A 13,305-nucleotide genomic window follows, 5' to 3' on the forward strand; every position below is an offset into this window, starting at 1 on the left:
TTCAGTTTCTTCTTCAATTTCGTTTTCGCTACCTGCCTCCACACTACAACCATCCGTTTCAATACATGCGTAATCTGTTGAATCGCTTAAGCCGGTGAAATCCGAGTCTGAATCCGAGCAAATGTCGCTATATCTTGCTGTTCTATACGCCATGTTTGTTTGTATTGGCATCACTATGTGACGTCACAGGAAAATGGACAGGTGTATATAACGATGGTTAAAATCAGGCACTTTGAAGCTTTTTTTAGGGATATTGCGTGATGGGTAAAATTTTGAAAAAAACTTCGAAAAATAAAATAAGCCACTGGGAACTGATTTTTAATGGTTTCAACCCTTCTGAAATTGTGATAATGTTCCCCTTTAAGGAAGTACTTTTTTTCCAGCAATTTGCTCAGCAAATAATGTGAGTGTCATAATGTCATAGTCATAGTGTCATAATGTCATAATCTGAGTGTGTCATTTATCAATCAGTCTTACACAACCTTCACATAAGGGCCTTGTCAGGCCCTGATTTGAATCACCTCTTCGTTGGTTTTCAAAATAAGACCACTGACTAAATACGCCTCTTTCGTCCAACCTGCTTTCGGTTTTTTAGGGCTCACAGGCTAAAATCCATGGCCTTTCTCTCTCGAGTCCTCAACAATTTTTTTATATTGCGGCTTTAACCTTCTGCTTTTGTAGTGACCTGACCATTGTACAAAATGTTTTGATTGTTCATTATGACTAAGGGATTCAAGGATGTTGCAGAACAAACATGTCCAAAACAACTGGACCTTGACACACGAGGGAAACACATAAATGGCCAAGTAGACCAAGTCTATGTATGATTCGCATGATTCTCGATTCATCCAACGTCTCCGGAGGACGTTGTCTGTTTGCATGGCAATTCAATCCAACCTTGTACCATTTGATTATGGGTAAATAAAACTTTTGTACTAAATTCACTTTTGTTGCTGTTTAAGGAATTGATTGATTGATTGATTGATTGATTGATGGAGGGTTTTGACGTTGTTTTAAAGGGCTTTGAAGGCTACAACGGTGACTCCCAGTACCCGCATCTTTAAATAGTTTTTTAATCATCTTTAAAATTGTGAAAAAAAAAAGAAAAAAAAAGACATGTGTGTTCTTGTTTCTCGTGATTGTGAACGATAGGCAAAATAACAAAAAAAGTGCAGATCCCATTTAAGTGCTTGATATTGACTAAGCTTTTCCCAAACAATTGTGATGGAACCTGTAGTGTTCATTAGAGTTTGTAACAATATATTTGTGTTAGAAATTAAAAGTGGCAATAGTTGCAACTTTCACACTGTGTAATTATTAGGGATGCCCTGATACCACTTTTCATGTAGATACAATACTGCAATGTTGTATATTGGTGATATTAATAATCCGATACTGATACCATCCTTCTTTTTTCTCCTTTCTTGTTGTATAAGTACTAATATATTTGTGTGCATTTACAGTACATACAGTACTTAATCATTACACCATGGTAAGCAACATTGAAACTAATAATTAGCTGTATATGCATTTTATATCATTTTTAAAATGTTTATATTTACCCATATCTCTTCACCAACATCTACCTACACTAAAGTCCTTCTGCTGGAATTGAAAATGCTTTATACCTATGTTGCAAAAGCTTTCTACTTTCTATCAATCTTTTTTTAAAACAAATGCAACAAATCCATACAAACATCAAAAACTCATATCAGACTTCCACTGAATGTCTATGATGTATTGAATGAAATGTATTTTACAAGGTATGCATTTCAATGCATGTCGTGATGGATTTGGACATGTATGCAACAACACTGCCCTCTCCTGGTATAAAGGGAAAACTGCAGCATTTAAAAATATGCACCACAAAAGATTATTATGGATACAAAATATATATGAATCAATGCAGGATAAATTAAATGAATACCGAAATGAGTCTAATAATAGGTTTAATCGTATGGACAGTCAATGCACACACACACACACACACACACACACACACACACACGCGCGCGCGCGCGAACACACGCACACACATATAGTCGTGGTCAAAAGTTTACATACACTTGTGAAGGACATAATGTCATGGCTGTCTTGAGTTTCCAATAATTAGAGTGATTGGAGCACATACTTGTTTGTCACAAAAAACATTCTTGAAGTTTGGTTCTTTTATGAACTTATTATGGATCTACTGAAAATGTGACCAATCGGCAGGGTCAAAAGTATACATACAGCAACATACATTATCAATGTTGATGATGTAGAAAAGTTACAATCAAATCAAATTAGCTTCATGGCATGGCGTCTTAACTTCATGTGAGTGATTATGATTGACAACACCTGTTGACTTCTCTGAGCCCATTTAAATAGGGCTCATGTGATGCAGTCATGGGAAAGTCAAAGGAACTCAGCACAGATCTGAAAAAACGTATCATTGACTTGAACATGTCAGGAAAGTCACTTGGAGCCATTTCAAAGCAGCTTAAGTTCCCAAGAGCAACTGTGCAGACAGCGCATGGCACAGTTTTGTCACTGCCACGATCAGGAAGAAAACGCAAGCTATCACCTGCTGCTGAGAGAAAATTGGTCAGGATGATCAAGAGTCAACCGAGAACCACCAAAAAGCAGGTCTGCAATGAATTGGAAGCTGCTGGAACACAGGTGTAAGTTTCCAAGGTCAAGCGTGTTTTGGATCGCCATGGACTGAGATGCTACCATGCAAGAAGGAAGCCCTTGCTCCAGAAGCGACAACTTAAGACTTGTCTAAAGTTTGCTGCTAATCACATGGACAAAGATAAGACCTTCTGGAGGAAAGTTCTGTAGTCAGATGAAAAAAAAATGTAGCTGTTTGGCCATAACACTTAGCAATATGTTTGGAGGAGAAAAGGTGAGGCCTTTAATCCCAGGAATACCAATTCTTACCGTCAAGCATGGTGGTGGTAGTATTATGCTCTGGGCCTGTTTTTCTGCCAATGGAGCAAGGTGCTTGACAGAGAGTAAATGAGACAATGAAAAAGGAGGATTACCTCCAAATTCTTCAGGACAACCTAAAATCATCAGCTCGGAGGTTGGGTTTTGGGCACAGTTGGGTGTTCCAACAGGACAATGACCCCAAACACACATCAAAAGTGGTAAAGGGATGGCTAAATCAGACTAGAATTAAAGTTTTGGAATAGCTTTTCCAAAGTCCTGACTTAAACCCTATTGAGAACATGTGGACAATGCTGAAGAAACAAGTCCATGTCAGAAAACCTACAAATTTAGCTGAACTGCACCAATTTTGTCAAGAGGAGTGGTCAAAAATTCAACCAGAAGCTTGCCAGAAGCTTGCGGATGGCTACCAAAAGCGCCTTATTGCGGTGAAACTTGCCAAGGAACATGTAACCAAATATTAACATTGCTGTATGTATACTTTTGACCCAGCAGATTTGGTCACATTTTCAGTAGACCCATAATAAATTCATAAAAGAAGCAAACTTCATGAATGTTTTTTGTGACCAACAAGTATGTGCTCCAATCACTCTATCACAAAAAATAAGAGTTGTAGAAATGATTGGAAACCCAAGACATGGCCATGACATTATGTTCTTTACAAGTGTATGTCAACTTTTGACCACGACTATATATATGTGTGTGTATAAATACACGCACAGTCACACACAGACACACACACACATATATATATATATATATATATATATATATATATATATTCCTCCAACGACATGCACCTGGGGATAGGTTGATTGGCAACACTAAATTGGCCCTAGTGTGAATGTGAGTGTGAATGTTGTCTGTCTATCTGTGTTGGCTCTGCAATGAGGTGGCGACTTGTCCAGGGTGTACCCTGCCTTCCGCCCGTGTGCAGCTGAGATAGGCTCCGGCACTCCCGCGACCCCGAAAGGGACAAGCGGTAGAAATAGGATGGATGGATGGATGGATGTATAAAAAATGTGTTTGTGTGTGTGTACATACACGCTAGAGATGCGCAGTTTGCGGACACATCCGCCCGATCCGCGGATATATACATAATTAAATGTTGTTAGCCACATACGAAAAACGAGCAGCACTCTTTGAAACAGGCAATTATTTATCATCAGGCACCTGCAGCAGCCACAGGCACCTGCACCACGCCACATCAGAAGAAGAAGAAAAAAAATGGCAACACCGGCAGCAAACGTGGTACGCGACAAACTAAAAAAGGGAATACTAAAGACCAGGGGAAAAAAAGGCCAGAAAAGTTCAGCGTGGACCCGTTTTTATGAGGTTGTAAATCAGGATGACAGCAATGCTGGCTACGTGAGTTGCAAGAGCTGCGACGCTGTGTACGTCTACGACAGTCATAAAACCGGGACATCGAACATGGTGCATCACATTTGTGCAAAACCCCGAATCTCCACAAACAGCATGAGCAGTTTCGTCCGCCGTGATCCCAGAAGAGTGCCACAGGATGTTAAAACAAGGCTTACAGATGCATGTGTGGACCTGTGCACTAATGATATGCGCCCGTTTGATATAGTCTCGGGTAAAGGGTTTCAACAAGTGGCCCAGTGGTTCTCAACCTTTTTTCAGTGATGTACCCCCTGTGAAAATGTCTTTAATTCAAGTACCCCCTAATCAGAGCAAAGCATTTTTGGTTGAAAAAAAGAGATAAAGAAGTAAAATACAGCAATATGTCATCAGTTTCTGATTTATTAAATTGTATAACAGTGCTAAATATTGCTCATTTGTTGTGGTCTTTCTTGAACTATCCATCCATCCATCCATCCATCCATCCATCCATCTTCTTCTGCTTATCCGAGGTCGGGTCGCGGGCGCAGCAGCCTAAGCAGGGAAGCCCAGACTTCTCTCTCCCCAGCCACTTTGTCCAGCTCTTCCCGGGGGATCCTGAGGCGTTCCCAGGCCAGCCGGGAGACATAGTCTTCCCAACGTGTCCTGGGTCTTCCCCGTGGCCTCCTCCCGGTCGGACGTGCCCTAAACACCTCCCGAGGGAGGCGATCGGGTGGCATCCTGACCAGATGCCCGAACCACCTCATCTGGCTCCTCTCCATGTGGAGGAGCAGCGGCTTTACTTTGAGCTCCCCCCGGATGACAGAGCTTCTCACCCTATCTCTAAGGGAGAGACCCGCCACCCGGCGGAGGAAACTCATTTCGGCCGCTTGTACCCGTGATCTTGTCCTTTCGGTCATAACCCAAAGCTCTTGGAAAAAAATAACTAAAAATAACTAAAAACTTGTTGAAAAATAAACAAGTGATTCAATTATAAATAAAGATTTCTACACATAGAAGTAATCATCAACTTAAAGTGCCCTCTTTGGGGATTGTAATAGAGATCCATCTGGATTCATAAACTTAATTCTAAACATTTCTTCACAAAAAAAGAAATCTTTAACATCAATATTTATGGAACATGTCCACAAAAAATCTAGCTGTCAACACTGAATAATGCATTGTTGCATTGTAATGAATGGAATAGCCTACTTGATTTGATGTTCAGTTTATGAACTTACATTCATATTTTGTTGAAGTATTATTCAATAAATATATTTATAAAGGATTTTTGAATTGTTGCTATTTTTAGAATATTTAAAAAATATCTCACGTACCCCTTGGCATACCTTCAAGTACCCCCAGGGGTACGTGTACCCCCATTTGAGAACCACTGACCTAGGCTATACCAAATAAGCCCATGTCTGACCTACAGGGGCGCTGAAAAGGGGGGGGGGGGTAAAGGAGACGGATTCTAGGGGCCCATGATGGAGGGGGGCCCAGAGAGGCCCCTAATGATGATGAAATTATAATACAGAAAAAATAATGACACTGTGTTGGGGGCCCTGTAAAGATTCTTTTCATGGGGCCCAAAATCCCTAGCGGCGCCCCTGCTAACCTATATTGAGTTCGGTCAGCTAAATAATTTTGATGGTTACGTGTTGTTTGGGCGCACTACAATGCAAAGGAATTAAGGCAATTGCGTTGTTTATTGTGTTTTTTTTCTATTGGAGATATACTACTATGTGTGAATAATTATTTGGCCTTGCTTTCAAGTGAAGCGCATCTCCGATTGGCGACAATGTAAGGCTATTTAGCCTGCTTTGTTTGTCGCGACCGTCTATTTTCATTATAATTCAAGATTGATGATAAAGTGCAGCCTGATGGGTTTGATTTCCCCCCTTCAGCTATTTGCCTTGGCCAATAAGTTGCAGGTAATTTATTATTATTATTTATTTAATTTATTTTTGTTTAAATAGAGATGACATACATATGTTATTGTATAATTTAAATTTGTGCGCGTGATTGACAGCCTAAGGCTTATATGAGGCACATTTTTTATTTATTTTTTTATTTCAACTTAAAAACGTATGAGCCTATGCCTACAACATAGGCTATGTGTTTATCTTTATTTTCCTGCTTGTCGTTGACAATGGAGATTGTCTGATATTTTGTCATGGCTGCAGATCAATCAATAAAGGTTCATCTTTGTCGCAAAATTGTTCACTGTTTCACTGTGCACCCCGCCCTCGTCCCTATTTGAGCATTATAACGTTAACAAGTTAATATTCATTGAAATAAATTCAGGACATTTTTTTTACCTAACGAAAATATAGGCCTAGTCTTTCTAAAACATTGTTTTAACTTCTTAAAAGCCTCGTTCTTCTTGCTGGAACTGCGCACACAAAGTGTGAGGAACGCACTCCTGATCTGAGGGCATTGGCAACAATAGTCAACACTTTCTTAATGGAAATGACAATAATATTATAATAATGATAAATAATATTATCACGCATTAATATCTCTTAGCCACTAATGCGTGGCCAAGATATATTAATTCGTGTATACCGGGTAGAAGGAGACGGCACTGAGACAGGGAGAGCGTTTAGCCTGGGGCGTTTTTATTCAAAAGGGAATTATATATATCTCTATATAGATATATATATAATAATAATAATAATAATAATAATAATATATATATATTTATATTTGTATAATTCATACAATATATTATCCAATATATGATATGATATTATACTATATATTATATTATATTATATTATATTATATATATCAATATATATCAATATATATATATATATATATATATATATATATATATATATATATATATATATATATATATATATGTATATATTAGATGTGTATGTAACCAAACGAAATGGGTGTCAGACTATGTGTGGAATTTAACTGGAGGGTTTTACCGTAAGTGTTGGAGGTGCGTGTTGAGAGGACTGGTGCTGTCAGACAAGGGCGAGGCAGGCAGGGTTTGTCCAGGGGCGGAAGTGTGGTCAGGAGGCAGGAGGAGCATCTCTGGTGGCGGTTGTTTAAGTAGTCGTCCCTCTCATCAGTGTCTTGTGTGTTGATTGAAGATAGAACGCAGCTGCCTGCAGCAGTTTGAGTGGCGCGAGACGCGCTTGGAGGTGCGCTCAGCGCGGCTCCCATATGATTGCGCGCTGGTGTGCGTCTGGGCCGTGACAGCGTGGCACGCGAATGTCTGTGCTGCACTGGATCAGTCTCCTGTCTTTAACAGGCAAAAGCTTTATAACCTCACTAATGCCTTGCATCGTCTATATTAGATATAGAACAACGGGCGGGTGCGGGCGGATGGCGGGCGGGTGCAGGTCTGGTCAAATGTTACATCGGGTGGATGGCGGATGGTTGACGACTTTCTGATGCGGTTGCGGATGCAATAATTGCCTATCCGCGCATCTCTAATACACGCACATATATATATATATATATATATATATATATATATATATATATATATATATATATATATATATATATATATATATATATATATATATATATATATATATATATATATATATATATATATATATATATATGCAGGCACGTGCACACATAGGGCCCTAGGGACGGCGTGGCGCAGTGGAAGAATGGCCGTGCGCGACCCGAGGGTCCCTGGTTCAATCCCCACCTAGTACCAAACTCGTCATGTCCGTTGTGTCCTGAGCAAGACACTTCACCCTTGCTCCTGATGGGTGCTGGTTAGCGCCTTGCATGGCAGCTCCCTCCATCAGTGTGTGAATGTGTGTGTGAATGGGTAAATGTGGAAGTAGTGTCAAAGCGCTTTGAGTACCTTGAAGGTAGAAAAGCGCTATACAAGTACAACCCATTTTTTTTTTTTTTTTATGGGTGCTTGGGCCCCTGCCCTTTTTTGCCTCTCTTAAAAAGTGCCCTCTGTGTGTGTGGTTTTTTCTTTTCTTTAAATAACATTAATAAATTCCTGTCAGGGATGTAAAAAAAACAGCGGTACAAAAACTCCACATTTTCTTGTAATACCGGGTTGTTTGAGCCTGCCGCTTCTGCCAGAGAGGGAGAGAGAGGGCGAGTGCGTGAGTAAGTGAGAGGAGAGAGAGCCAACTGCGCCCCTGAGGAGACGTCACGTGACAGTGGAGCAACTTGAACCAGTGAGTTATGGTCTAGTCGCCGTCCACTTATTCAGCATCTAATATGGGTAATATTTCAGAAAAACGCTGTATTATTCTATTATTCAATGTGTCAGTTTCTGTTTTTGCCGGACGTCGGAGCACGGCGCATCAATTGAGCACGGCACATCAATTCCGCACAGAGCAGAGCGGATCGTGCGGGACAGGAAGTAGTGTACAAAATACAAAATAAAACACCAGGTTAATTTTCAAAATAAAATGCACTGTCTTTACGGCGGATCACATTTCTCTCACAGTAGAGGTTTAGATATAAAGTTTATTGTGACTTTGCTATTACTGTGTGGGTTAACAAAATAATAATAATAATAATAATAATGATAATGATAATAATAACAATAATAATAATAATAAGAATGATAATGATAATAATAATAATAATAATTATTATTATTATTAATAATAATAATTTCAGCATTCTGGGGATATAAGATGTAGGTTATCTGTTAGGAATATTACCATCTGTATTTAAACTTGATTCATGTTGATTATGCCTGCAGCACAATGCCAAAAAAAGAAAGGATAGGAAGGAGAAGGAGCGCCAGGAAGCAGCTAAGGGTAGCAGACCTCTTAATGCATGGCTAAAACCAAGTACTAGCATCATGGAAGCCCTGAATTTACATTGAGGAGCATATTTGGGTATGGGTGGCCTCCATCCTACAGCCCTCTACTGGCCCCTGGTCCATATTTTTGGCCCTGTATTGCGTTTCAGTTGTTTAGTCTGAGCATTAAGTGAGAAAGACCATAAGTTACAACTTGATGGTGTTTTCATCAAGTTAAGGGAAGAAGGACAGATTTTCTCATTGAATTTTTTTCCATTTGAGTATTTATTTTTGTATTTTTTTTCAAAGTTCATGTTGCACTGTTCAATGTTCAATATTAAAGTGCTTATCTTTAACAATAAATAGCCTAATAATAAACCAGTGTTTTGTTGCTTTTCATGTCTTCCAAGCCTATGATAATGTGAATTAACTCATTATGACAATAATTTGTTGACACAAAAGAAATGGCAATCACTTTTACCTACAAAGGACACACAGCTAAGTAGTTAGCTTCCTATTAGCAAATTTAATTTTACATTAATTTCCATATTGTGCAAAGGACCAAAAACACATTTCCTGCCCTTTTCTGATTTTGAGCCCCTGCCCCTCTATAATCATGTGCACGTCCCTGTATATATGTGTGCAGGGTGTACGCCCGTGTGCAGCTGACATAGGCTGGTGGTTTATCCCACAATAGAAAAGGGCAAACGGTAAATACTCATACGGATACCAATGTAATGATATTTTGGTCGACGTGCGTACCGAGCGTCCCTCCGTCCGTCAGCACGTAGCTCCGCCCCCCCTGCCGTATCCCGCTTTGTCTGCACCCCCAACCCCCTTGTCGCAACTATAGAGGCGCGCGCACCCACCTTGGCGGTAAGCGAGACGACAACGTTTGTGAAAAGAGATGGCAGCTCGACCCCAAACCATTCGTTTCATTCAATGAATTGAAAAGACGCGTCAGGAGGCGAGAATGGAGGCAGGAGGAAGATGATGTTCTTGCCGCCATGACGGACTGCTGACCATCAAGGCAATCATGCCGGTCCGGAGGGGTCACGTGGCGCCACACAACACCTTTCTAGGAGTGATCATTCGCAAATTCGAAGGACAAAGTGAGTACATGATTAGTGTGCCCAGTCCTGTTTAATTCATGTTTTAAATATATGTATAACAAATTGTCATTGACATTATATATTTAATATGAATACATGTGTTTATTTTTAATTTATGGTATTTATTCGAATATATTAATAGATACATTGTATTTATAACTTAAGATATGTATTCTAGTATTTTAATTATTACATACCTGTATACATATATTTTTTCAACCAATTTTTAAATTTTAATACAATTGAATTACAATGTTAAGCATGTTTACATATATCATATATTATATTTTATATTATATATGATAAATATTTTTTAGTATTTTATTTATAACTATTTTTGATTACATTTTGAAATCATAAATATTTGATTAAAATATTGTATTAATTTATTTATTAAACTTTTGAATGTCTAACTCTAAGACATTCATGGTCATGGGTGCAGTACAGGTGCAATGCAAATCTCATGCAAATTGCACCAAAACTACTTTTAGGCTTTGGGAATTGTTATTTTATCATTTCTTTCTGGAAAAATCATTACCAGTAAAAATATGGAAGTAGTTGAATGAACTATGTTTATACAAGAAGCAATAACTGCAAAAACAGAGAAAATGTGCCTGATCCGCTTGAGAAGATAGATAAACATTGTATTATCCCGATTATTGTGATCAAAATAGTCATACTATCCGTATCCCTATTTAAACTTGCTGGAGCTTTCTTCTGTCACTATTGGCTTGACTACCACCTGCTATCAGGTGGTAGTATATATATATATATATATATATATATGTGTGTGTATGTATATGTATGTATATGTATATATATATACATATATATATATATATAATGGGCAAAAAAAGGGCTTCTGCTGCAGCATATGGAGAAGACAACGTGGAAGCGAGCAAGAAGTATTGATGATGTTGGCGTTAAAAAGAGATAAACAGCACGATGACAGCAAGTACTTAGGAAAACACATCAAGGAAGTGAAGAATGATCCTGCATTGATATGTAAACCAGTTGATGGGCAGGAAGGAAAACTTGATGCCCATCCATCCCATTTTCTACCGCTTGTCCCTTTCGAGGTTGCGGGGGGTGCTGGAGCCTAGCTCAGCTGCATTCGGGCGGAAGACGGGGTACACCCTGGACAAGTTGCCACCTCATCACAGGGCCAACACAGATAGACAGACAAACATTCACATTAAAGCAAAATCATGAAAAGGATTGCATTATATCACAAGTGACTTTTCAGATGGATAATTTGGAGCAGTCTATTCGCATGAACAATGTGATTGTGACTGGGCTCCAAATTACATGCAGTTCATTTGTCAGTGCTGTTGATACCAGAAGAGGAGGGAGAGCAAGATGCTGCTGCTTCAACAGAGCAACAGTTGGTCAACTTTCTGCAATCAAAGGAAGTGAATGTCAACATTGTCGACAAATGCATTCCAGCAGGAATAACACCACACCTGTTCACCAACAAAAAACAAGATGGCATTGCTGAGGGAGAAAGTCAATCTGAAAGGAACAAATGTCTACATGTGACAAAACACAATGCTGGCATCATCAAGAAAGCACAAGGTAGCAGGAAAATATTCAAGGTAGTTGGACCGCCAAGTATAAAATCTACATCAAGTTAAATGGGAACTGCAATTTTTTAAAATGTGGTCTAACATTCACAATCATTATGACATACAATCACGCATATGTTCTTTTTTTATGCCTTCCAACTCAAAAATGCTAGCAAGGTAGTGAAGGTAATACAATTACCGTATTTTTCGGACTATAAGTCGCAGTTTTTTTTCATCGTTTGGCCGGGGGTGCGACTTATACTCAGGAGCGACTTGTGTGAAATTATTAACACATTACCGTAAAATATCAAATAATATTATTTAGCTCATTCACGTAAGAGACTAGACGTATACGATTTCATGGGATTTAGCGATTAGGAGTGACAGATTGTTTGGTAAACGTATAGCATGTTCTATATGTTATAGTTATTTGAATGACTGTTACGTTCCCTGATGGCTCAGCATCTAGGGACTATAGGGGAACGCAACATAAAAGTGTATAAACCAAATGAGTTGTAAAAAAGACACCGAAGCCAAGAATTGAAAACAAAAACGAGTGTTATTGAAAAGTAACCAAGAAAAGAAAAGGTAAGCTGACTAACTGAAGCTATTTAATTAGCACAAACCAAAAACCTACCTATCTACTCTACCCAAAGAGCGGGTCCAAAACATACAAGGGTGACAGCCACCACTAAGCCTGGTGTCTCTATACACAAACAAATCCTACGTGTGTAGTGTATAGAGGCCTCTGTCTAACCTTTCCCAAGACTAGGCTGCATATACTTACTGAAGTTAAAAGGTCAAGAAAAATGAAGACAAAAAAAAAAAAAAAACCATGCCCATCCATCCCATTTTCTACCGCTTGTCCCTTTCGAGGTTGCGGGGGGTGCTGGAGCCTAGCTCAGTGTAGCAAAAAGCTTAACAAAAATGATTACCAAACAAGATAGCGCCAAAGACAAAGTAGCGTCTCTCAAAGTTCCACACAGCATGTCAGAAAAAGAATCCCCCTTGATCCAGTGGTGAGCAGGTGATTTTAAACAGGCTGGGAGGAAGAATGGTGGTCCGGGATTGGCTGGCTGATTAACAGGTGAAACGAGGAGCAGCTGGGAACAGGAACCGGTTGATTGGCAGCAGAGGCAGTGAATGAGTGTGACCTGTACAAACAAATAGAAGAAGAAACGCAAAACAAACAAACCACCACTACGTGGAACGTAACACGCCCACCAACAAAAATGAACATAATTGTTCATTCAAACAGGTAGTTATATCCAAGGTTACATTGAAAATATATATGTCCATATATATACACACACACACAATTAATTCACCCACACCCGACCAACCCCTATTTTCAAAGGCTGGACAAAGTTGGTAGCAGCAAAAACTGGAGCACCGCACAGCAAAGCTTTACAGCTGTCAAAAACCTTTCGCTTGAGCTCTGCCATCTCTTGGTCCCTCTGGTGGATCTGGCCTTGCGCTATCTCCAGCTGCCTCTTGGCATCTCCCAGTGCAGAGAACAGATCCAGCTTGATCCTGGTCTCTGCATTCAGGCTGTTCTCCAGGTGCAGAGTCTTCTCCTTCATGGCGGATAGCGCCGACA

At 39.4% G+C, this 13,305-nt stretch overlaps 1 protein-coding gene across 5 annotated transcripts in view; it reads left to right on the forward strand.

Annotated features, from left to right (window-relative positions):
* Positions 1–9,861: 9,861 nt before the first annotated feature.
* Positions 9,862–13,305, forward strand: part of LOC133617939 (voltage-gated inwardly rectifying potassium channel KCNH7-like) — a 129,813-nt gene continuing 126,369 nt past the window's right edge. For all 5 annotated transcript variants that reach the window (XM_061978336.1, XM_061978342.1, XM_061978350.1 and 2 more), the window contains exon 1: positions 9,862–10,140. In XM_061978336.1, the coding sequence (XP_061834320.1) occupies positions 10,065–10,140 (76 nt within the window). In that variant the 5' untranslated portion in view covers positions 9,862–10,064. The remainder of the gene's footprint in view (positions 10,141–13,305) is intronic.

Source organism: Nerophis lumbriciformis, linkage group LG01 (genome assembly GCF_033978685.3).
Source record: "Nerophis lumbriciformis linkage group LG01, RoL_Nlum_v2.1, whole genome shotgun sequence".
Taxonomy (NCBI): domain Eukaryota; kingdom Metazoa; phylum Chordata; class Actinopteri; order Syngnathiformes; family Syngnathidae; genus Nerophis; species Nerophis lumbriciformis.